Raw genomic sequence first — 26,125 nt, forward strand, 5'->3', positions numbered from 1 at the left:
CCAATAACCTCTTGTGGTTTATATATTTGAACATTATCTTATTTACTTAACCTTTTACTTGCTTCTTTCTGAGACTTTATATCTCTTTGCAGTGTAATACTTCTATCTTCCTTACCCTCTTTGCTTTGGAAGTTCTCCTGTTTGTTCTCTGTATTACTAATACTATGGGATACATTTAAAGTAGAAAGGACAGCAAAGGAATATTTAAAAATGTGAAGAGATTAACAGAAAAAAGCAGCAAGATTTGGGCAACTTATTGAAATTTCTTGTAGAAAAAAGACAGCAGATCTTTTCTATGGGACTGTTTCTCTTAAGTATCATCAATGAATGGGGATGTATTACCAAAGTCCCAGCAGTGCATTTACTCAACATGTGAAGTTCAAAACTAGGATGGGGGAAAAGGAATTACTGTATCTATTTAATGATTTCCAGAGTGATAGTCAGGTTTTGTAGTAAGTGTTTATTAGCAGTTTTCATTACAGAACCTTGATATTTAACCACTTTTATGAACAGGCTATATTTAAACCCTTTAAACTAAAGTTTTGCCCAAATCTATTTATTATTTTACCATCAAAACAACTCAGCCTCTCTAGATCAATGGAACTAAATCCAAACAAACAAAAACAAAACCAAGAAGGTTTTTTTTGGGTTTTGACAGCTGTTACATAAATATGTTCTAAGACTTCCTTCTTGCAAAGTCAATGTGACATTTGACATAGAAAGAAGGAGGGAAGAGATGCCTCAGGGCATCATTTCAGATTGTCCCTTGTCCTCATTGCAAATTCATCTAGATTTGTTAGAATGGGCAGGGATTTCAAGTCAGGGGATGGTAACAAACTCTAGGCAAGAGAGGCAGAATGCAGCCATCCACCCTGCAACTGAGCCACAATGCTGCTTTGCTCCAGCTGAACAAAGGGATGAACCCTGGGGGCTCCTCAGGCTCTTACTCCATCCATGTCTCTCCTGGCTCAGGCAACTGGCACCTTTGTAGAAGGGAGAACAAAGAAGACCTTCACACCAGTGGCATGGCAGGAAGCCATCATTCAGTGTGGGGAGAGAGGGAGGGCAGAGCACAGAAGCCTCTAGTCCATATAATTGTGTGTGGTAGGGTGCTGCCTTCTGTCATTTTGTTGCCTGGATTGGCACAGTTTTGTTTTAAGAGGCTGAGAGTCTCTAATGGCTCACACATTGATCAACACCTCTGTGTAACAGTGGTTTGGGGTTTCTTTTTGTTTTCAATGTGTCCTTTAAACAATATAGAAGTATTTATACCTATGTATTAACAGAAGACTCATCTGGGGGCTATTATCAGCTCATGTGGAAGACACTGCTCATCACACATTATTAACTGTGGTTACTTTACTGCATCACACCCACTATCCATAGTACCAGTGCAGTTGAGAAAATGCTTACACCTATGCTTTTTCAAGCACGGGAGCAAGAGTCTATTAAAGCTGCAAATGGAGCATCCAAGACCAAGAAACTTCTAAAACTGACACTACCTCTGTGACCTTTATTTAGCCACCTGTGCTTTTGAATTATGCTACAGTCTTTAATTGTGTGATCAAAGTGAGCATCTCCTTATTAGTGCACAACATGGTTTTCTGGCCCTGGTAATGAATAATGTGGTTGCCTTCAGCATCCCAGACTCGTTTGTGGCAGAAACTTCTCATCTCTAACATGGGACTAATAACTATTATCCTGCCCAGCCAGTGCTTTAGGAAGGTACTCCATGCTTAAGATACACTCAGAAGCTACAGGGAGTTATCTAGCCTCAGAAAATCCAACAAACAGGTGAATTTGCATGCTATTCAATAAATAAAGCACAAATACGGACTGGGTGATGAAGGCAAAAATAAATGTTGAACAGCAATATCCAGTGAACCTGTGCTGTGATACATGAAAAAAAAATTGGATGTTGATGTAAATTATCACGGGTAACTTTTCATTCTTTTCTAAATTTTTCAGGACTTTACTTAAACTTGCCTTTGGATGCTCAGAAACATCTTTTTTTTCCTCTTTTTCTTTATTTTTGTCTTTGCGTGGAATATATTTTTGTGCTTGGACAGAAATATACTTTTGAAATATCCAAACAATCAGGCCAGCAGAATAATCAAATTTAATTCAAGCATGAAAGATAAGCCTGAACTTTAGCTAGCACAGATACAAGATTATTCAATAGTCACAAAATTATCTTGTTGATTTTCAGACAGCAGCAATTAAAAAATGACATTTTCCTACTGGTTGTTTCAGTACTCATTTCCACGTAGCTGGTAGAGTATGCACTCTTTCTGGCACTTTGAAATTAAATTGGAGAGCAGGAGAAACCCGTTCAATTTTCATTATATCTTCCAGAATTTGGAATACTTCAGTCAGGTCGCTTAAAAAACCCAGTGCTTTTCCAAGCACATTTATCAGTTTGTCATGCTGTTTTCTGCTGTCATAAAACTGTCATCACAGACTCTCTGATGTGGCAGTGCTGGGGGCACTGGCAAAGCTCCTTGGCTCAGCCATGCTCAGATTTTGCATGGCAAGTTGTGTTGCTCCAATGAAAGTCACATGGCTCTTCAGCCTCAATGTGGAAGCTACCATGCCTTTGATTGCTAATGTCATCGAATGCCATCTTGACATCTGGATATATTCCCAAACCATTTGAAGTATCAGCTGTTTATTCCTTCACTGTTGACCTTTCTTACCTTCTTATAGTTTTTTTCAGCTATCATCCTTTCAACAACCTGCTATTTTTACTTTTACTGAAAAGTGCTGGGAAAGGATCTGTTTAGCAGTGAGTGTTTATCAAAATAATCTGTATGCTTTTCCATCTGAGCTGTGCATAGGTCATAATGCCAAGAAAGATATGTAAGAATCAAAGAATCGAATGAAAAGCTGGGTTGGGAAAAAGCCCTGAATCATTTTACCAAGTATCCCTACAAATACGAAACAAAGTTCTGTAATCTGATGTCTCAAGGCAGTTTATGGACCCACAGTCACATTGTGAGTTTTCTTGACTATATTTGCTGTGTTTCCTAATGTTCTAACATCAGAAATCATGCTGCAATTGATTTTATTTATGATACATGACAAGTTCATATGCATCTTGTACACTGAAAGTCAGTTTAATTCCCTCATCATGTATTTCTCAAGAATTTTTTTAAAGACTTGTTTAATTTAAAGCTTAAATAATCTTAGATTCCAATTTGCTGAGTTATAAGTGTTATAAAAAGAATATGAGGTCCAGCCTTATATTGAAATAATATCTATTCTGAACAATGGTCCTGAAAACAAAATCAACAAATGATGTTTAAATTTCTGTCAGAATTTTGTGCCATATCTTTAGGACAAACTAGGCTTATTTTTCTATCTCAGCTCTATGGTTTCATATAATAATTTGTTTACTTTCTTCTCAGTCTAATCTAATTCCATTTGCAAAGCTATCCTGGTTTCAAATTTTGTAAAATGGGGTGAGTATTTTTGCTTTATTTTTTTTTCCTTTGAATTAGAGGCATATGGTGCACAATATTTAATCTATACTTCTAACCTGCCCTACTCTCATTTCATTTCATAGCGGCTTTGTTCATCAGTGTCTTATCTGCTTTTATTCTGTTTCACTCCCAGTACCATATTTTTCTTTGTAAAAGAGATACAAAAATGGTGATGGCAAGACACATTTTCAGTGAGTGAAAAAAAAAAAAAAAAAAAAGCACAAAGACATAGTCTATTAGTATCTCAGCTCTAGCAGTTCTTCCTACAAAAGAAATGGCACTTTTGTGGCTATGCAGGCTACCCATGTAAAACCTTTTTTTGGCACCTCTGTGTACTGGAATCGTCCAACTAGCTGATAAGCAGGCACCATGCCACCGAAGCAGATGGGCATAGCTGTAGAGAGCCAAAAGACAATGTATGTGCATCAAGTGTGGATGTTGGTGGCAGGCTTCCCAGTCAGTGATGTCTTAACGATTAAATGTCTCGAGTTTTTTGCATCTGTAGTTACAGAGATGCCAGCCTTAGTGCTGAATGGTGTTTGAAATTTTCTTCTGGTTTGTTTATAAATTATAGGGATTTTTTTGTGAATGCTTGACCTAGAAGATAGTTGGGATAAGAAGGTTAGCAGTAAAGGAAATAATAGCAATAACTTTTTCCAGGCCTAAACGGCTGCATATTCTCACCCAAAACTAAGCAAAAAAAAAAAAAATTCCAGAAGGTGAAAGCATTTTTCAGGACATTTGAGATATTCAGAGGAGAGAAGCAACAGGTACTTAAGAGAAAGAAAATCAAATACAATCAGAGATATACATTTACCGTAATATTACCAATAAAAGGATTTGGAGCCGACGCCATGAAAGAAAGCCTCTCAAAGGCATGAATAAAGAACATTATGCTATTCCTTGATCATATCACATTTAGGAAAATAGAATTTGACCAGTCTATGTATATTAAGAGGGCTGGACCACAACATTATCTTATTTAATCTCTGGTTTCTTCTCAGAACTGCAAAAACCTAGGGCATGGAATATTTTTAGCTAATGTGTTTTTGATGCAAGTTGAAAGAGAAGGAAAGGCAGTTTTCCTAATATCATCTAAGAGAAGAACTTTCTTTGTTTCCTGAATAATACAGAGCAAATTTGCACACAGTCAGGTATAAATCTCCTTGAGTAAGGCCCTAATTAATCCAATGAGCAAACAAAGTGTAAAGTGTTTTGGTGATTTGAGTAAAATCAGAGATTGATTTATTGATAAAGAAAATGCTTTTAAAATAGTTCTTCCTTTGAGTATACACAGTCTGGTTTCATCACAAAATGATTTTTTTTTAGGCAAACACAGTCCTAAATCTCCCTGAAGAAACTAGAAAATTAAGTCCCCTTTGTATTTTATCCTCTTTTTGAAAGTGATGTTTGTCTATCTACATTCATTGTTAAAGCTTCAGATTACTCTTTTGTTTAATTCAATACCTTCAGGATTGAAAAAGACTGAAAAAAAACCCATGTTGTATTAAAACGTAGTGATCTTGCCAAATCAGGCAGTCTTGCCCATCAGATTTACTAGAAGGGAATTGGAAGAGTATTCTTTGTCTTCCCTCCCTTTGCTGTTGCTCATTAGACTCACTCTGAGAGTCCATCCCATGGAGGTGGGTGCAGTGAAGCTCTCGCAGGTATGCACCCCCTACACAAGGAAAATGTGTCTGATCCTGCACTCCCCACACAGTTCCATGAGGCTAGGTTTTGTGCCTCCAGAATTTGGCTCCATCCCCTCCAACTCTCTTAACCTCCTGAACAAAATTCAGTCTGGCTCCATTGTATAGCTGGCTGTAAACACTCTGCAGATCCAGTTTCTGTGTGTTACTGCCAAAGAATGGGAAGTGACCTTTGTCATTGACTGGTTCTCTCAAGGCAGCTACCAACCTCCCAAAAGAGAGTTGCCAGCCAGTGACTTTGAAGGCCTATGCATTCCATTCTGCAATTCTGAAACACAAAGTCTCCTAGTATCTTAGACGCATCCCAATATTTTTTATATGAAATTTCAGAGTGGTCTAAGGAATTTCTTTAAAATTGTGCTGTAATAAACAGTTTGGAGAGAGGCAAAAAAGAATTTGATGGTCCTCATTTATTTTTCCTGTGGTAAATATTTAGTTACAGTTATATCTCCTTTGGAATATAAACACTGAAGATCACACTCAAAGCTCTGTGGACTCAGCCACCAGGCTCCTCAGGACTTTATCTGTTAAGGCATTAAGCCTAAGAAAACTGAAGGAAGAAAACAATACCTGGAAAGCTGAATAAAAGCATTTCAATTTATCAAAAAGATATTATTATAAATGGCTTAGGTTTAGTTTTAGCAAGAATTTTGGTATATTCTCTGAGAGAGATGGATTCCCTTTATAAATAGTTGTAGTTGGCACTCAAATACTGAGGCATCAATAAAAGAATCTAAATAAATGTCAGTAAACTTCTGTTCCTAGCAACAGTAGCTATTGATTTTATTTTTTGCACTCTGTTAAAAATGAACATTGAAAGAATTCTGATTGTCCTGATTTGTATTTTTAATAGAGAATTCAAATGGGAACAGCTGCTAAACGTTCCATTAAAATAAACTGTTCAATGACTGAATTATAATCAAGATTTTTCTTTTTGGGTGTTTCTCAAAAGCCCAGAGACACCAAGGAAACAGTCAATACATGTCTAGCTCCATCAATTGCTAACGTCTGAAGCAAATTACAGCTTCCCACTTCTCCAGCAAGAAGCCTCTCTCGCTACAGTGAGGATATGTGTCTTATGTTTATTTTAGCTGACAAGAGCACCTTTCCTTCCTGGATACGTTGTCCAGTTCAAACTTGAGGAAGTGAAAGTATTCCTATTGAGGGCTGGCAACTCAGCAGAACAGGCAGATTCCTCCTGGGACTGCCTCAGGCTGGAAAGGGCCCGGAGAAGTGGTGCCCAGCTGGTGAGGTGGTTTACCCTGGGTGGAATGCAGGCATGTGGCAAGGTGAGCACAGCACAGAGCCCACATGGAGGAGCACTGCTGCCCTGCAGAGGGGCTGGACCATCAGTTTGGCCTCTTGAACTGGCACCATCAGCAGAGCCTCTTAGTAGAGTGATCCCTGGACTGGGCAATGGCAAATTCAACCTCACTTCTTGGCAAGGCAGCATTCACGTATTCTGCAGAAAAGCAATTACATAATCCTCTTGAGCACGTTTTCAAACATTTCTTAACAATTGAGGCAGACTTGTATGTACAAAACCATTCTGCCACCTATCACTTTCATGCTAAATTTGTGGAATTTTTTTTTTTTTTTCTATTTTGCAATGTGGTGATTCCATAGTGGTATTCGCTTTTAGAGGAAGCCTTCGATAAAGCAATTTATAGTATCCAATGATCTTGTTTATGTTTCTTTTTCATTGGTAATTAATTGGTAAAATGTTCTGAGAAGCTACAAGTTACAGTGGAACTTTACCACAACAATTCCTGCAATTTTCTACTAAAATTTGTTTTATAAAAATATATATAACTATTGGAAGTAGTTTGGATTCCTGTGAATACAATTTCTGCACTGATAACTATGTAATACCTCTGAGGAAATCCAGGTCTTGAAATGCTTAGTATTTTAGGAGTATTCTAGAAGGTACAGTTTGAAAAAATTCTTTCAAAATATTTCTAGCCCTGTAATTGAGGAACCAAATGACAAAATCACGTCATTTTGGTTTCTATTTTTTTTCCCTATGCCAAGTTTGAAATAAATTTAACAGCTGATTAGAACTGGTCAAAAAATTATGTCATTTCAAAGCCATTATTTCAAGTTTTTATATCTCAAACAGCATTGATTTCTACTGCTAGAAGCTCTTGAGGTAGATCCTGGTAGATTAATGTTGGAATTGAAGCAGAAAGGTTAAAAAAGGTTCAAAACAGTTCTATTTTAAGGCTGACTATTGTGTAACCAGCTAAAGTCATGTCTTGAAATATAGAGCTATAACAAGCATTCTGTTATAAAGAAAGCCTTTTGATTTATATTTAAATGAGAACTATCGTTTTCCTGTTACTTACATTTAATTAGTGATTTCTAAATTGAGAGACTTTATGATCTGTTCTACAAACAAAAGAAAGAATACTGAAAAAGTATGGAAATAACATAAGAAGAAAAATATCAGTCCATCTGTGAATGTATGTATGTGTACTCACGTGTCTGCAGCTGGTTGGATATGCACTGTGTTGCAGTAACTGAGTATTCAGATATTTGAAGTTACTTCCTGCTGATAAATGTTTCACAGCAAAGATGTGATCAAAAGATATACAGGAATTGAATGATGAGTGAAGCCAAACCAATTAAATTTCTACTGCTATGTCAAAAGATAAAATAAATATGTCCTGTTAAAATTTTTGCCTTACCTTACTTTCTTTATATATAAAATACACTTTTGTTAAAAAGCTCGAGAATTGTAACATATTGATTCAGAAGAAACTTAAATCCCTGCCAAACCCCCCCAAAAAACAAAACCAACAAACAAACAAGCAAAAAACAAAACCAACAACAACAACAAAAAAATTGCCCTAACCAAGACAAGAAGAAAAGAATTGAGATGAAAGGAAGAAAAATTATTTTCTCTCCTTTTGGATGAAGAATGGCAGAAATACTGTCCTTTTAAGGAAAACTTTTTTAAAAGTACCTATTCAATTCCAGAGTACTTTGAGTTGAGGATCCAGACTATTTGTAACTCCCTATTGAAACATAGTAGATTGACTGAACAGTGCTACAGTGAAACTAAGTTCTTCTACATTTTGGGCATTCACCCTTACAGGATCATATTGAAAGAAATTATTATTATTATTATTATTATTGGTAAGAATAGAGTGACTACACTGAGAAAATGTTATAGATCTTCCTTAGGAAGGCTGCATGAATGGGCTGATGCATCTCCAGTGTTGTTCATGGTTTCTTAGAATGGAAGTTTGTCATTTATTGTTGTGGGTTATATCTTCTATATCTACCGATGTAGAAGCTGAAGAACAAATGAAAGTAACGCAATACCAAAAATCACTCTTCTCAGTCTTTCACACTAAAATCTAAAGAGCTGTGAATCCAAGAAACAGGAAATGAACAAATGAATGATTCAAGATTAAGCATTAGTGGGCCATCAGGAAGTGTAGGATATAAGCAATAGTAGTTCTCAGAACATGTCTCTTCAACAGTCCATCAGTGATATTTTACCTCAGTGATGCTTAAATTACTTTGGTCTTGTTTATGAGGGGGTAAAAAGGAGTATATATCTGCATAGTGCAATGTTACTGTCTTATTCTTTATGTCCCCAGTATAAGATTTTTAATGGGCTCTGTGACACTGAGAATTTTGCCTTTGAGAAGTTTGGCTTTCCAGACAGCAAGAGTAGAGTGATCTGTGTCAGACACTGGGAAATGAACCGAGCCCTGAAAGTGCCTTTCCTCTGAATTGAGTGTAATGGGAATCTAGATGCTGCTCAGAGGAGGACATCTGCATTGCAGACATCTAAATGTGGGCAGATGGATACTACTCTGACAGTAATGTGATCACCAGAAATTCAACTTATTTTATGTAAAAGGAGTTGAAGCCATGTCTTCAAAACAAAAAGCAAATCTCTGCTGTGCTTTCTGTTCCCAGCATAATTCTGGCACAAAAAGGAGGGAATAAAACAGAAGCAGCCAAAAGGAAGAAGTCCAGTGAGTCCCACTCAAGCTAGAACTCCCTGGCTATGAGTTGATTGAGGGCTGACTGCAACCCTGATATGATTATCAATGTACTGGGCTCTGGGCTGTACCTTTATCCATTTATGACCTGACAAGAAGATGCCTCAACTTTCCTCCTGTCTTTTATGTTTATTAATTATTCTCATGCACATCAAAAAAATAGAGTTAATAAATAATATAAAATCAGGGCTTATAACTGAGTTCAAGGAGCTTGAAGGTTTATACATAGCCATGGGGTATATGGAAGCCTCTGGAAAGAAATCTTAAGCAGCATTTGTTCTATGTCTGCAAGTATTGATTGCCCAAAAGGAAGGAAAAAACCATTCCAACAGCGATTTTCTGTTTGGTAGTGACCATTTCTGATGCACATGACAGTTCAGCATCTTTCAGTCAGGCTTGGCAGAGGACACTAATGACTAAAGTGTAATGGCAAGGATATAAAATATCATTCAGATTTTTATCTGAGGGAACAAAGGAGAGGAGAAAAAAAATACATAAATATGTGACTGATGAAAGACTGAAGAGTGAAGGAATCACAGTGCCAATTGGTTAAACAATTCCCTGATAAACACAAGCAGAAAACGAGACTGTCATTGCAATTTGAGACAGAAAACTGCAACAACTCAAAATGGATGCTACAGAATCAATTCATATTTTCTTAGAAGCAGATGCTCACAAGGATGGACAGTGCTATGATACTATAGCCATGATTAAAAATAAATGAAAAATAAATAAAACCTAGCAAGAAATATCTAAGTCTTAATGATAGGAAGAATTCAGCCGAGCAAAACTAGTGCAAGCTGCATGCTGTGACGACCAACAAGCAATGAAAAAAATCAGAGGATTATGTCATTCTGGAAGAGCTTCCCAGTATGTTCAGGAAAGTCAATGAACATTAATTGAAGTGGAATTGGTTGCACAAAGTCTTCTCCTGCCAGGAATATTATTTGTTGTCAAGACCACTGGTTTTGTCCCTGAGCTCTTTTCCAGTGAACATTATAGATAACTGCAGGACAGGGAAGACTTTGATCTGAATCATTAAAAGCAGAACATGGTTGCTTTTTGTGTTAGGTTCCTGAGAGCTGCAGTTCGGCCTGAAACATCTGGTCCTCATGCATTCAGTCACTGAATCTCTGCTGGGTGAGAATTTGACTTCAGATTCCTCTTTGGAGTTAAGCGGTGGTTTCTGATCTTGTTCTGCACTGGAAGCTTCCCATGGATGTGTGGCTCCTGCTGGGTTCTAGAATGGATTCTCCACCATGTTGTGCTGCCCATAGCCTCAACAGCTCTCCAGGAAAAGCCTCAGGCAATGGGAATAGGAAGGAAACAGCAAAATGCACTGAGCAGATGAAATCAGAGATGATGCCTACAAAGCAGCCACATGAAGTCCCACTGTAGACTGTCTTTTCTGCTTTAGATGGACTTCTCACAGGGGAATCTAGGTGATTCTATAAGTTCCAGGAATATGGAAACAAGAGGCAGAGCTAGTATATTGATGCCAAGTATTCAGAATTTCGCTTTTTATCATATTTGATGGGGAAAATACAGGTTTGAAACTCGTATTTCTATGTGATATATCTTCATAGACTGAGTAAATTAGGGGAAAATAATTTTAGAAACAAAGATAATTATATTGTGGACAGTTCTTACTGCATTACTGGAAAGAGATGCTCTTCCTAGACATGCTGGGCTCAAGGTAATCTTTGAACAACTCAATTACTGTGGTCCAGATAGCATAAACAATCACATATTTAATCACTGCGGTAAATGTAGTAATTGTAATTTTAGAAATTACTTCAGTTTCATTTTTCTGAATATAGCACAGAAGGATCTTGGGGAATATTTTCAGATTTGGAAGAATCTGAAACTAATATAATGTACATTTCTAAAAAGAAAATAAATAGCAAATCATTAATCATAAGAACAATTAAATTGCTTTGAATTGCACAATGTAGGTCTCAGCCCATGTATCCCTCAGACAAATGTGTCGGTAAGTGACTCACAAATCAGAAAAGAATTTGGGAGCAAGAGAAATTCCATGTAAAGTTCTGTGGAAAAAAAAAAATAATGCTTTAATTTAAAATACTCAGAGATATCAGAGTTTTTGACTATTTATGCTTGAAAGGTATGGGACATATATCTCCCCCAGGCAAAGTGTGACAAGAGTATTAGATGTGACCTCTGCTGACCAGGTTTATATCAAAAGCAGTTGTGGCCTATCTGAACCTTTGCTTCTTGTTCCCTTGTGATCATTTTTCCATTTGGCTTAGGGATTAAGTGAAGTGTTTTAATTTCTTTGACCTCCAGTTTCCCTGTTAGTAAATTTTACATAATGTGACTTAGCCAACTTTGACAGAAGTGTGAAGAGAAATGTACAGGTTCTAAGTACTGGTACAACTATTTTAATATCTCAGTTTTCCATTCCCCAAGAAAAAATACATCCTATATTCATTTGTGATGATTCATAGTGAATGTAACTACACAGTATCAATAAACCATAACATACCTAATTCTTCTCAAAATTATTTGCAGAGGGTTATAAATTCATGTTTACTATTCAAGCATTCAGTCTTAACCTTCTAGTTATACCTCTTTCCAGTGTGAATCTCCATAAAAATAATAAACTTCATTGTCATTGCTGTGCCCCTTCTTAGTATCTCCTGCTTGGTCAAGTATGTATTCATCAAAGTTCTTGTCTTGCTGTTATGTGACTGCTGTAGCATTGTAGTGGTTTCTGTCAGATCATATCAGCTGTCTTGAACTCCCACATATGAGGAAAAAAAATACAGCTATAGTCCTTTGAAGAACTCTTATAAAATGTGCTTCTAATTAGATACGTGTGATTGAGTGTCAGAAGGATTTGTTCACTGTCACAGACCTTCAGTGCTGAATTTCTTCAACAGTTTGCTGAAGCACATAGAAAACAAGAGGCATTTATGACTGCGTGAGATAAAATACAGAGATAAGAGATGTGCTTCATCTGAAGCCTCTGAAATAAGAAGCAATGGGAAGCAGAAACATCCTCGTATTTCAGGATAACTAAACTGTTTATCCACAGAATTCAAGCAACAAGTACTTATTACAACATTTCAAAAGGAAGCTTAAAACATTTACTTTAGAAAGACATTTTTAGCCTTACCTGTAATCCAAAAAGAGATTCTTGTTAAAAGAGTGTATCTAAATGGCAGATAAATGCATCAGCTTTTTGATGATAAACGTGGCAGTGAAAAAGAAAAGTTTTGTTTCTTCATGTAATAAGGTTCTCTGTTGGCACAAAGAGTTCCAAAGTTCCTTGCAATGTTCTGTTGAATGCCCTGTGCATGTTGAGCTCTTTAATCAGTTGTTGCTTACATCCAATGGGACATGCTGTACTATGAACAGCCGACCTAATGAAACCCAGTTTCCAGTGTCTCTCTCTCCCACATTTTTCCCCCTTCATGTTGATTGATAAATTATGTTCTTGTAAGTCTTTCTCTGTATAAGGACTTAATAGTGTCTATTCCCATTTGTACAGCCATTTTCCTGAAACTTTTGTGGATAAAGTGTCTTCAAATCTGCTTGTATTATTTTCTCCAATTTGCTTAAAATTGTTCTGGAGCACAAAATAATTTGAAGGCAACAGAAACTGCACTTTTTGTATTTTTGAGAAATCATTCCAAATGCAGTATCTAGAATTTTCACTATAAGAAATCCAGTTATCTTCATGTGTCTGAAGGAGTGTTTTTATTATCTATATGAGAATATGTAGCATTACAGTATTACAGTATTTGACAAAAACCAACAAGTTAGAATGCTGAAAATTTGGTTAACAAAGCTAAATTAAGATTATTGAATCTAAATTAATGTTTTCTTCTGTTGTTTTGTAGTTATAAAGCTCCATGTTACATGTCAAGAGGGGTACAGTGTGAGAAAGCTATAGGAAAATAAAATGCTTTATATGTTTAAAGTCTCAAAGTTTTACTTTATAAAAAAGTGTTAAGATTCTCCAACTGAACTCAGTTCCTATTTTCCAAAGTTTTATTAGCAGTCTGAATTCAAAGTGTAGATGTGGATTATCTGGGCCATCTCTAGAGATATTCTGACCTCAACTGGAAAAATCCCTGCAAAACTTGATCCATGCTGGTTGTGCTTTGAGTAGAGGCTGGACCAGGTGACCTCCAGAGAGTTCTCCTGACCTAAATAAATCTGTCATCTCTGACCAGAAAGAGCTGACCTATAAAGTATATGTAGTCAGTATGCTTTAAATACATGAAAATACCTCTGTATAAAGTAATTCAAGCATTTGTAGCTGTATTAGCTTCCATTAAATCAAAAACTATTTTAATCATAACTTTTAAAAATCTGAACATGGTCCAGCTAAACTAGGCTGGCTGGAAATTATTTTTTCATTCTGTAAAAATGAAAAATTAGAACAGGTCTAAATTTTGATCATATTGGATATAGTCTCACTTTAGATCCTGGGAAATGGCAGAATTGTTTTATTTTCACAGTGTCTAGATAAGGTTGAAAATGGCATGTTGAATCATTGACAGTGTGATGCTGAACATCACTTGCAAGAGAAATGCAAGAAGAATCCTGCACATGTTGTTACTGAATGAAGGGAAAGAGATTTTAATTCATGACAAACAATAGTTTTTCATGTAATTTTTGGTATGGAATGGATAGCATACATTCCAGAATATAGTCTGCTTATTTGGAATATGAACAACATGGAGGTATGCAGAAAATACACCTTCCAGATTTGTAAAAACATCTATCAAAATAATCAATGTTGTTTGGAGGAAAGGTCACGAGACATGAAGAGTAAGTCTGTAAATACTTGTGAGGAGTGGGGTGGTGGTATAAAAGGAGAAAGCAGCTCTCAGCTATAACAGGTGGGGAATGGTGTCCTATTGCTGTCGTATTTCACATGTACTGAAGGCCTTGCAGAATGAAATAAACAAACATGGAATTGAATTGTGAACTAGAGGATGGCTGCAACCGCCATCAGAAAAATGTTTGAAGATCCTGAAGTTTATTAGATGATGGAATATTTGTCAGGGGAAGTTCATAAATGCAAACATTAGATAAGAGTAACAACAGCAGGTCAAACTTTATTATACAGGATCCTCCAGCATTACAGCAGGGGAATGTACTTTCCCATCCTAGCACATAAGGTCTTGTGAATATAAAACAAGCAGAATAGGGGACAGAAAGAGAGAAAAAATGTATTCCATTACTCCCATCAGATACATGAATAAGACATTTGACAACTACTAATGAACAGATATTGTTTAAATATTAGCACTTCTCCTGTACACTCTAAAACAAAATGAAAAATATTAAAATAAAATCTAAAAACCCCAAAGAATCTGGCAGTCTGCTTCTTGAAGGTGTTGAATAATTATGAACCGCGCATTGGAAGGTCACAAAATAAATTGATAGAGGCAAGAATCATGAATACATTCCCCCATATTTTGTAGAAATACTTCAGAAATAGATAGATAGATAGATAGATAGATAGATAGATAGATAGATAGATAGATAGATAGATAGATTTTCTTCAAGTTATATATATATGCTTGGGTTATTGAGACTAAATCTGAAGTGTTGAAAAAATCCAGTGCTAGTTCAATTAGGCTGTTATTTAGTAGGTTATATTTGAATGATGAGTTCTGCATTTCTAATAGAATTAATACAATAATATATGAAGCACTAATAATAACTAATAGAATTGATATTACATGCCTCTCTATTGTAGCATTACCCATTTGAACATAAAGAAAGGTATACAGATTAGTCTCAAATTCAAGTGTCAGATTTATCAACTGTTTCCTGAGGTGCAGGTGTTCTGGTGTGACTGAATACTCGCTAGGTCACTCAACACTGTGGCAGGGAAAGGAAAGAATTTATTTATGATTCTCTTTTATGTGTAATATTTTTATTCATAGGCACCATACTTGTTTTTTTCTTGCAATGAGCTAATGAACTAAGTTTAACTCAGTTGAGAGTGGAATTGTTAATTCTGTGTTTCTCTCTTCCTCCCTGCAGTATGCTGTCTGGCTGGTCCTTTGGGTTACATGGAATGTGTTTGTTATCTGCTTCTATTTGGAGGCTGGAGACCTTTCAAAGGTAATTTACCACTGGATACATTTAAGTCATCAACTATTTGTTGACATGCCCCAGACTGTGCTGTTTTACTCATTCTTTTAGTGTTACCTAAATGAGTGCTGTAGTTTGTTGGAAATTTGGAGTATTCTGGATACGTTAGAAGCTTTTAAACTAGGCAGTAATGAGCATATGCATTCTGATGCCCACAACAATAATTGTATATATTCTTTAAAAGAAAATTACCTCTTTTTGTCCCTCCTCAGTAGTCCTGCTATGCAAATTTCACCCATGTGAGAGATGTTAATTAATGATTTCATGAATACAAAACATTGCCACCAGAGGGGCAAACAAATATTTATCATACCTTTTAGCTTGCTGTTACTTAGCTGCATTCCTTTCAGGGATCTTGTACATGGTACAATAGTGTTAAAATAAGGGGTCTTTCATTAAATTAAGATGTAAACTGAGGTACCAGAACAAATTGCCATTTGGCTTCACCAGGTTTTTTTAAGTTTGTGCTTTTGGTAGGATTGTTTTCCTTGAACACTTGTACACAGTAAAAATCCATAGGAAATGGATTATATTTTCCTAAGAATAACATATTTATGGAGTTTTATTGACAGTGTGAGCAGTTGGTAGTGGTCTCAAACCAACACTCCTACTTTCTAAGGTGTTCCCCAGAAAGCTGGCAATTTATGACATAAAAGATAAGCAGTGGCAATACTTTTTTTTAGAGTAATATGCTTCAGTTGAGTCTAGATATTGCTGAATTATGCTCACAGTGCTATGAACTGACCATCAAGGAGAATCCCTAGTGTCAAACACATCACATTCTTTTCTTGACTCAGTTTTTAATTTTTGTACCTGATTATAGGGAGTTTAGTCCAACTGTAAATTACAGATGTAATCCTGTGATCCTTTGTGAGTTACTGACACCTTATTATGCAGAAGGTTAAACACAATTATAGGAAGAATAAATGAGGCATAGATTCTTCTTTGCCTGTTGTTTCTTTCAAATTACCCCCAAAGTACAAAAGCTACTAGAGACAAGGTATTTCATCCCCATGTATTCTCTTTCTTCAAAAGATGTTGACTTCAAAAGGATCAGAATTTCATTTCCTGAGGGTGTAAAGTAATTTTCTGCAGGTAAAACATTACACTTTCCTGATTTTATACTTTCAGACAGGCCCAATCTCATTAAAAGCTTGGCAAAAACATAGCAAATAAAAGAACTTGCATATATTATCTTCTATTTGGTCAAAATTCTTTGTTGCCAGGAGAACTAACATATATAACAAACCCAGCACCTGTTGTACATTTATATTCAACCCAATCCACCCTCTTTCCACCTGCTTGTTTCAGCCACCTGCATTCCTAAACTTGTAAATGTTGGGATGCTTATCTTGCTGAGGGAAGTGAATGGGGGTGGGAATAAATGGAGAAAGGAGAAGTAGTTGCTTGAGCACTGGGTATAAAGACAGCATAAGAACACTAGTAAGTGCTAGTTGGAATAAAAATGGGCCACAAACAGTATTTAAACCTTTAAATCATTTTTTTCTGAAGTCTAGAAATTGTCATCTGGAATGTTTCCCAAACAACCATAGGGTTCAGGTCTATATTTGAATACAGTTTAATCTTTTATTTGGTCTCTGAGGTATTATTTGCTTCAGTGATATGATCTGCCTTGAAATACCCAGTAGAGTATATTCTTTCCACTTCAATTGGCTTTCAGAGCACCAGAGTTGGTAAAGAGAGGGAGAAAATGAAAAGTTCAGAGAAAAATGGATTTAAAAAAAACGTGGAGATCAACTCATTATCTTCAAAAGATCTAATTCACATGTGGAGCATCATACTCCTTTCATTTTCAACTCAAATGGTACAGCAAGACTTCGCCATGTGGAAAATATTCTAGAAGATCTAGTGCTTGGAAATATACATATAATGCAAAGATACCCAACTGTTCAGGTTGATATAACATACCCTCCCATTCTAGATCCCTCAGAGGCTCTGGCTGTTTTACAGATGTAGGTATCTTACAGAACAGATCATTTCAAGTGTAATGTTTCTCAGGCATATTCATAAATCTTGCAGTGAATCTTCTTTAATATTTATATTTTCATCTGGGAATAGCTGCAGTTTTAAGTCTGTGATGATAAACCTGGGTATTTTCTTTGTTTGGGATGGTATGTAGAACCTTGAGAAAAGTTCTGTGTCTGAACTAGTTCTAAATAGAGAATAAAAAGCAACCTTTAGGCAAGTACCAGAGGGTTGCCTCTGAGGTTGTAAACCATGAAAAAGGATCCTGTGCAGCATGGTTTTAAGAATTGATAGGATAAAATTACAGCCTAATAATAGTTCAGGTGGGCATAGTTTATTTTTATATGTATTATTTATAGCTTGCTACAATAAAATAAAAATAAGCCAGTTTTTTTTCCAAAGTTTTGAGAAAGCTTTTATTCTATGTGTACAACAATTTTTCCATCATCACCTGCTGAGACAATGGAGAGGACACATTTCAATTATTAATATACTTATTTTACTTGTGGGGGTGGAGGTCATGACATTTTTGCAGCTTCTCGCTATTATATTGAAACAGGCCTGTAAAGACTCAGAAATTTTTGGAACAATGAGATGCTATCTCATTGTTCCAAAATGAACAATGAAAGAGACTGAGGAGATTCAAGGACTATTTGTGAACATCTGTGTAAATCTGTTTGCATTGTACACCTTTACAATAATAGATTTCTTGTGGAAAATGGTGTCACACCAAGTATTTTCTGTCCTTGAAGCACAGTTATCTTTGCTGAAACTCTATCACAGCAAGATGGATTATTTATGGCTTTGTAAGAAAGGTTTGGAACAAAGAGGAAGTACAATCACTTGTTCTTAGCCTTGATTTTTGCATGGATCTGTGAACAAATGCCTAGAAAACCCACTTCTCAGAATTACTTTTCAGTATTAATTTTCAAAAATATTTAATTAGTCTTTGTGTTGTTTTGCTTGCTGGTGACTGCCATATTCTCTATAAGTACGACTTTAAGGTGTCAGGATAGGTAATATTTATTCTGGCCTGTGGCTAAGCAAATGTAGCACATGAAAAGCATTACCTCTTATCTTGAATGAGGCACATCTGAAGTACACTAGTGAAACAAAAAAAGGGAAAACATAATAGAAAGCATTTCAGAGAAAATGTAATATTCCTGTGATTTTTTTAAACCCAGTAAAGTACACAAGGAAATAGATTCAGCTATCTCAGAACAACAACAGAAAATACTCATGTGATTAATAACAGCAGTCTTAATTCAAGGCATTTGAAAGCTTCCCCTAATGATGTCTAATGATACCACAAGCAGAAAATAAGCAGAATAAGCACTATCACACTCCCGTTTTTAGTTTCGAAATGAGTAAACATTTTTGCTGAACTAAACCCTTTCGTGAGGTTGCACTGGTCCCATTGCAAGTGTGGGAGTGGAGATGCTGTCGCTGTCATTTTCTGGAACTTAAAGCAAAGGCTGGTTTGGGGTGTGTAACAAGGGGGACCAGCTGGGCCCAAGGGTCCAAGGCAGCCCTTACTGCACAGAGTCCCATCCTTGAGTCAGTACTTCTGGTTCTCTGTGATATAACTCTATTTGTATTGCCAGATCCAAGAGTTCTCCTCTCACTGTCGCCTGGCTGAGCAAAATCACTCTGGAATCACTTTACTGTAGTCCCCAGAATAGTATGTGAATATGTCCAAGAACATACTTCTCAAAAACTGTCAAAATAGTTTCTATATTATGTGGCATTATTGAAGTCTTCCTTATTTAAACCTAATAACAAACCAAATTTGCATTTACTATATTAAATCATTAGGTTGTACTTATATATTTTTGAAACAAAAATTACACGTTTCAAAGTCAAACACTCCGGTCTCAAGAAATGCCAGAATTAAGATTGCTTGACTAAGCATGATCTAGCTCTCTTGTACATTCATTTTTATAAACTTTTAAATATGAAGTCACAACTGTATATTTTTCTTTAATCTCTCTACCACATAGCCTATTTCAGAGATGAAGTTCTGGCAGTTGAGTGAGGCCACCATACTACTCCATATAGTGCAGCAGTCAGAAAAAGCTTTCTAACAAATATAAATGTAAATCCTGTACTTCAGTTCTGATCTGAAAACATGTAGAATAAGAATATGAAAGGTTAGGTACAAAACTCTGGCACCTAAGATCTCTAAGCACAGAAGTGATATTGTGTACATAGATCACTAAGTGTAGTCAAACTGTGGTTCCTCATTATTCATTCTACAGGTTTGAGCAACTGTTCTTAATAAAAAATTAAAAAAAAAAAAAGGGTTTCTATTTGCATTCAAATAATGTTAATTCCTTTCCTATATTGCCCTGTACTGCAACAGGGAGAACATGAAAGAATAAGATTAAAAAACACACTTATTTAAAATTGAAATTGTTAAATATGATACAAAGAACTGAATTTGCTGTACTTATTAAAATGTAAACTAAAGGAAAATATGTGATCATGGTTTTTTTCTGCCGGAAGTTTTAAGGGGAATTAAAGGTTTCTGAACACTTCCTCTCTTACCCACAACAAATAACTGGAAATGTAAGATAACTTGGACTTACAAAATCCCAGGTTTATTCATGCTGGAAGAGCCCTCTCAAGGTCACTTAATCCAGTCTCCTGCTCAGAGCAGCACCAACTTAAAAGTTCTGTCATGTTGCCCAGAGCTTTAACCAGTCAAGTTTTAGCCTTCACGGATGGAAGTTTAACAACTCTGCTATTTCTTAACCATTCTCATTGTGAAAATTTACTCCTGATATGCAGCTAAAATTTCCATTGCAGTAATCTGTGCAATGTCATTGTGTCATTGCCTCTTGTTCTTTCACTTTGTGCATCTGAGAAGAGTCATACTCCACCTTTTCTAACATTCCTGCCAGGCTTTTAAGTGAAGCCGAGTATTTTGGCTTTCTATTTGTTCTTTTTGTAGTTGACTTCCTATTTCCAACCACAGATAGTTTGTTGCACCTCACAAGAAAAAAGCTAATTATCTTGTAATAAATAATTAATTTACTTTTCACACTTTTGCTTTAGTATGGGAAAAAATGAAGGGTCTTCACATATATGTAAAGCTATGTAGTATCTTATGTAAAACATGGAAGGATATAGGTTGTCCATGTTTGGAAAAAGTAGTAACACATTCAAAAAGAATTAGAGTCCTTTAGCTCAAAGACAATTCAACTTATGCTAATATATAAATTTCTGTATATTGTCTTTAACAAACTAGTGAAATATTTGTGTATAAATCCTTCAGTCCAGTAAAATGCTGCAAATGTGTAACTCTTCCCTATTCCTGCTGAGGTAAGCGAAGCAGGAGGGTTAACCAAAACTTGGTGAAGGCTCCCTTATAACTTCTAGGGAGTGGCAGAAAGACAATATAATGGTATTGTTGGGCAATACCCCTGGGGAGAGAGTCAGTTCTGAAAAGCTGGAGGAATGAAGGTTTAGGGAGAGAGTTTGCTGCTGTTTTGTTATCTGCAAGTACGGCCCACTCTAGCTGAACTGCAAGCTAGTCAGTTTTCCATATCATGGAATCAGAGGAATAAAGACAAATGTAACAAATCATGTCCAGCTGCCAGTGTGCACTCTGCTTAAAGTCAGTGTTTACGTGCTCATGGTTATGCTTCATGGTAAAGTAAAGCCAGAAGGGACTTTGGGATACAGCCATCAGTTCTGCCTCCAGCCAGGCCCAGCCAACAACCTGCTCTATGGGAGAGCAGCTGATGGAAATGATCTCCAGGAGGAAATGAGCAGTTTAGAAATCCACCTACGAATGATGCTCATGCATTAGCAAGTTTTCATCACTGAGAAATCCTCCTTTCCCTCGTTAATCTGAGATGTTAGTCCAGGATTAGCCAGATATAGATGACTTTTAGTGCCTGTAGGGAAGCCCATTCTTTCTATTTTCCTTTGCCATTGGGTGACTCTAATGAGAAGAGGAATAGGCAGCAATGGTCATAACACCTCCTGTCAACAAATTAGCAGCAGTCCTGCATTGCTGATGGAAATAAATGGAAAGGGTGGGAGGAAATACAGAGCCTATTTTTCCTCCAACTGTTCCCACTTGCCCCTATCACCTTATTGCACAAAATGATAAGGATCAGCCAGAAATAGGCACCTTGTAGTAAGTAGTATTTTTCCACTTGAATATCCCAACCTTGGCAAGCACACATCCACCTATGTGTCTGACTTTCATATACCAATGCTTGGGTTGATACCTAGTTGCTCTGAAATCCAGTATATATCCATATGCAAATTAACTGCAATAATGCAAATTACTTCAGGATATGATTTGCATAGCTTGTCACTCATGCTGCTTAAAAAACATGCTGGCTATGAGTGCTGAAAACTTTATGCAGCTAATATTCTCTGATTTTAAAGGGAGGGCTTGACATGTAGGTGAAGCTGAAGAAAGAACAAAACAAAAGAAATGGATAATTCATCTTCAGCATAACTCAGCTGTAACAAAGCAATGAACTTGGCAAAAAGATTGAACTTACACCAGTTATGCATTCATTCTACATTACTTTGTGTCCATTAGTATAATCGTTATACTGCTTTGATTCCACATTTACTAATTATTTTTGTAAAGCAGTGGTCATTAGCAATTGAATGTCAATGTCATACATACTCGAATAAAACAACCTGCAGGATGGTTAATTTTGAACAAATTACCTTCTTTGGATGTTGTTTTAACAGATGTCCTGTTAAGATAACAGAGAAATTAAATTAGTTTTCAACTCAAAGCATCTGGTTAACTTTGTAGGTAAATGCCTTTGAGCACTAAATCTGACCAGGGTTTTCAGATAAATGTTTTAAGTAAATGACTATTTTTTTACTTCTATTACTTAGGGCACATTTGACATGCTTGATCATATATCTAACAGATGAAAATTGAAAATAGTGCTGGCAACCAGCAGTGTTAGGTTATTCAGGGGGTAGTTTCATGGGTAGATACTATTAAGCATGCTTATGGTTTCAGAAAATTTAGTTCTGCAGCAATTTTTAAACCTCAAGATCTTTACCAGCTGGAAGATAACTGATTATAAAATGTAATCTGTTTAATACTGTAGACATAGCATATGGTGGAATACATTTAGATAAAAGTGGAATTTTTCATCTTTTTAATGGTGAAGTAAATTGTGATAGTAAATCATTCAAAGTATAGAAGAATATGAAATGTGATTGTATATATTTTGCTAATTGTAACAATTTTATCTTTTAAAATTCTGGGGCATATTTTATGTTGAGTTTATGAATAAACATAGATCTTCCTGTTGATTTATATATGCTCACTTTTCCCACAGTTTAACAGCTTTGAACCGAATACAGGAACACATGAAAATAAGTGTAGTGACTGGTCAGATGATAACTCCATATGATGATTTACTTGTGAGTGTGTTTACATATATACTGAGTACCTCAGGTATACTGTTAAGATTAGTAAGCATACATTTTAGCATGTACCTTAAAGATTAATATATTATAGTTACATGGAGGCTTTCCTATATATCTAAAGGCAGTGCCATGGATATTTCTGCAAGTCTTTCAAATGTTACAGTTAAGACACTGCAGAAAAATATCCTAATATATATTTATGAGATTACTTTTTAATATTTATTAATTATATTGCAGTACCATCTAGTGGCCCCATTTTGATATCAGGGTGCCATTATACTATGAGCCCTAGACACACAATATAAGTAAATCTTATCCTAAATGGTATATACTCTTACTATGTGATTCTGTGAGAATGGGAGGTGAAAACCGAAAAATAGTAGACTGCTGTGAGGATCCATAACAGAGTTATATCTTTGGAATTCTTCATGAAGTCTGGATTTTCACAACTTTCTTGTCCTATTTTCCCCATGTTCCTCATTTCTATGAGGATTGATAGTTGAGTGACACAAAGCCCTACTCTTACATCATTTTATGGTCCACTTTGGTGAGGAAAACACTTCTGTATGCTGTAGTGCACCATTGCTAGCATTTCACCAGTTGTTTAAGGCACTGGGGGAAAAACTGTAGATTTTTCTTGAAATGAAAGATCAGAAGCTAAATTTATTTCTAGTCAGGCAGATGCTCAGAAGATCACAGCTGCAGAATGCATGTTTGCTATGACAGCTTGTCTGGGGGCTGTCTATGCCTCTCACACACAGTACCTTTACTATGGCTATATGAGTCAGCTATGGACTAGGGTTGAAGGGGATTTACCATAGTTGAAAGTAGGGGAGTCTGCCAGAACAACCACTCATCTTTTGTGAAAGTATAAAACATACAAAACTATGCCCTGCTTTTTAATTTTCACTGTCTCATGGTGCCAGCCTTGTGTTTCATTATTTATTCTTTTGGGGCACAGATGCAATACTTTAACATAGTCCCTGGAAATTTTTTTTGTTCTAAATATGGATGCAATAGCTAGGATATACTTTGTCCACATCTACTCTTCCTCTAAATATAAGTATATAACTGACCTTCTAATTAGAATCTATCAAATAAATTGTCTTGTGAACCAGGGGTCTACTAAAAATTTCAAGGCAGCACTAAACCCATGCATTTTCTGAGGAGTTTTATGTTATTTGGAATTTCTGAAGGAAGCCATTCTGATGCTTATGTCACTAAAAGTTATGGCAGTGTTAATCCAGTAGGAAATAGAAATTCTGTGTTGCCTTCAGCATCTTTTAACATATGGATGAGCATTTATTGAACCTGGGAAAGCAATGTGAGCTGTGAAGTACTCTCCTTTTTTGATCCTGTTTAATATATATGTATTCCCTTTCCTTATTTCTTTCTCACGATTGCAATGGTAGCAACAGGCTCACAGGCCATGCACTGAGAATGGCTGTGGTGACTTATCACCTCTTACAGTGGTTCATGATCTTCTAGCACTCTGTATTTGCAGTTGCCCTTCTGCTGGAGGCTCCCACTCCCATGGTCCTGCCACTTGAACACTCATGATCTATCTCTGGGCTGAAAACACCAGTGTGTCTTCAGGCACTTTGAGCAGCCACATAAAATTTGTTCTTACACAGACACAACTTTGCACTGAAGCATGTGAGTGGCTCCTACAAAAGGCACTGATAGAAAGCTAAGGAGACACTAATGTGTTTAAACTGTCACAAATATTTCAAAGTGAATGTCTACCCTAGTCACAGAGCCATACTATGCTTTCTGCACTGTGGCAGAATTTGTACTCCCTAGATAAATTTCCTTGAACATTTAAACAGGTATTTCAAAATGTATGTTGGAGTATAACTATTCAAGACAAAACAGAAATTAATTTTTAATCCTGTAAAAGTGCTACCTCAAAACTGTAGAATTATCTCAATTATTAGTAATCTTTTTAATGTAATTTTCTTCCTTTCTTGTTCCCATGAAAAGAATGTGTCCAAAGCAGGTGCTGAAAGTAGTGTATGGATAAATGAATTAACTAATGTCAGCTTCAATAACAGTGTAGGATTAGGTTATGATTTTTTAATAATTGTCCATAATAAACAGAAAAAATATTCTCTCAGTCAAAAAATATTGACTTCAGTGCTGTCACACAGAAGTTGACAGCATATTCACAGCTGGTTTTATTTTGTTGATTCCGTATGCTCAGAATGAAGCACTACCTATGAAAAATATTTTATGTCCTTTTCTAATAACCCATTAAACTCAATGATTACCTTAGTGAATTTATCCCCAGAGAGTAAGTTTACTCTAGTGTTGTTTTCAAAACTTGCTGCTGCTTCAATGATAGTAATTTTAAGGACATCCTATCTGTTCAGGAGTGCTGTAGTATGATGACATATCCCTCCTATCAGACCACCACAAATACCTGTTTGTTTAGAAATTGGATTCTCTGTTTTGAGGGTAGGATTTGATTGATTGAGTAACTTTATGAATTGAACTAAAGTGTGGTTTATTGTGGGTTTCATACTAAGAGCCTGTTCTTCTGCAGGCCCCAGTGTAACTCAGGCTATTTTTCTTCCACCCTACAACAGGTGGGTAATTCAGCAATAATGAGGTGATCAGTAATGTGCTGTGTCTAAGTATCTCACTGGTATCTTTAAACTGCCAATGAATCCCTTTATCGAAAAACTGCTGTTTGCAATGCAGAGGGAGAATAAGATCAGAGTGTTCAAAAATATCTGAAGAACCTCCTCTATGGATAATTTGAGATATACCTCACTACTCAAATGAAAAAATAAAAGGGGTTAGACTTGTCAAGCTTTTGATCATATCTTAAAAGTGAAGGGCTCTCCTTTCACAGGGCAGCTTCATAGAAGGGGTCCTTCTATGATTTCCAATCAGGTGCACAAAGAAATTCCTCTCTTTCTCTCTTTTCTTGGCAATTTTATCCTCTCTTTTCCTCTGTCAGGTTATTAAAGCAGAACACTTTCTTAATCTTGGCTTTGCTCGCCTCTGGCACATCCAAAGGTATTCTATCTTCATTTGGCTAAACTGGCCATGGGTGTTTTTTCATTTGGGAGCACAAGGAAACATAGTATTTGAGTGCACATTCATTTAGGCATTTCTCTTTAATCAACATTTGCAGAACACAGTAACTGTTGTTGCTCCTCACTGCCCATTGTAACCAAATGCACTTGATTCAATGTGTCCCACAAGTGCTCTTAAATCACAAGACGTTTGTCCTGCAATTGCAATGATGGAGATTGATTTGCATTAGGTAGAGATGTCAAGCAGTTGGAACATACTTATCTTAAAGTTTGACTTAAAGATATCTTTTTTTCCTCACTGGAATGCCAATATGAAGTTTATG

The 26,125-nt window shown here is 36.1% G+C and overlaps 1 protein-coding gene across 1 annotated transcript in view; it reads left to right on the forward strand.

Annotated features, from left to right (window-relative positions):
- NKAIN2 (sodium/potassium transporting ATPase interacting 2) overlaps nt 1-26,125 on the forward strand; it is a 526,876-nt gene that overhangs the window by 264,058 nt on the left and 236,693 nt on the right. Inside the window, exon 3 of the mRNA XM_058835423.1 lies at nt 15,241-15,321. Within this exon, the coding sequence (XP_058691406.1) occupies nt 15,241-15,321 (81 nt within the window). The remainder of the gene's footprint in view (nt 1-15,240; nt 15,322-26,125) is intronic.

Source organism: Poecile atricapillus, chromosome 3, assembly GCF_030490865.1.
Source record: "Poecile atricapillus isolate bPoeAtr1 chromosome 3, bPoeAtr1.hap1, whole genome shotgun sequence".
NCBI classification, from domain to species: domain Eukaryota; kingdom Metazoa; phylum Chordata; class Aves; order Passeriformes; family Paridae; genus Poecile; species Poecile atricapillus.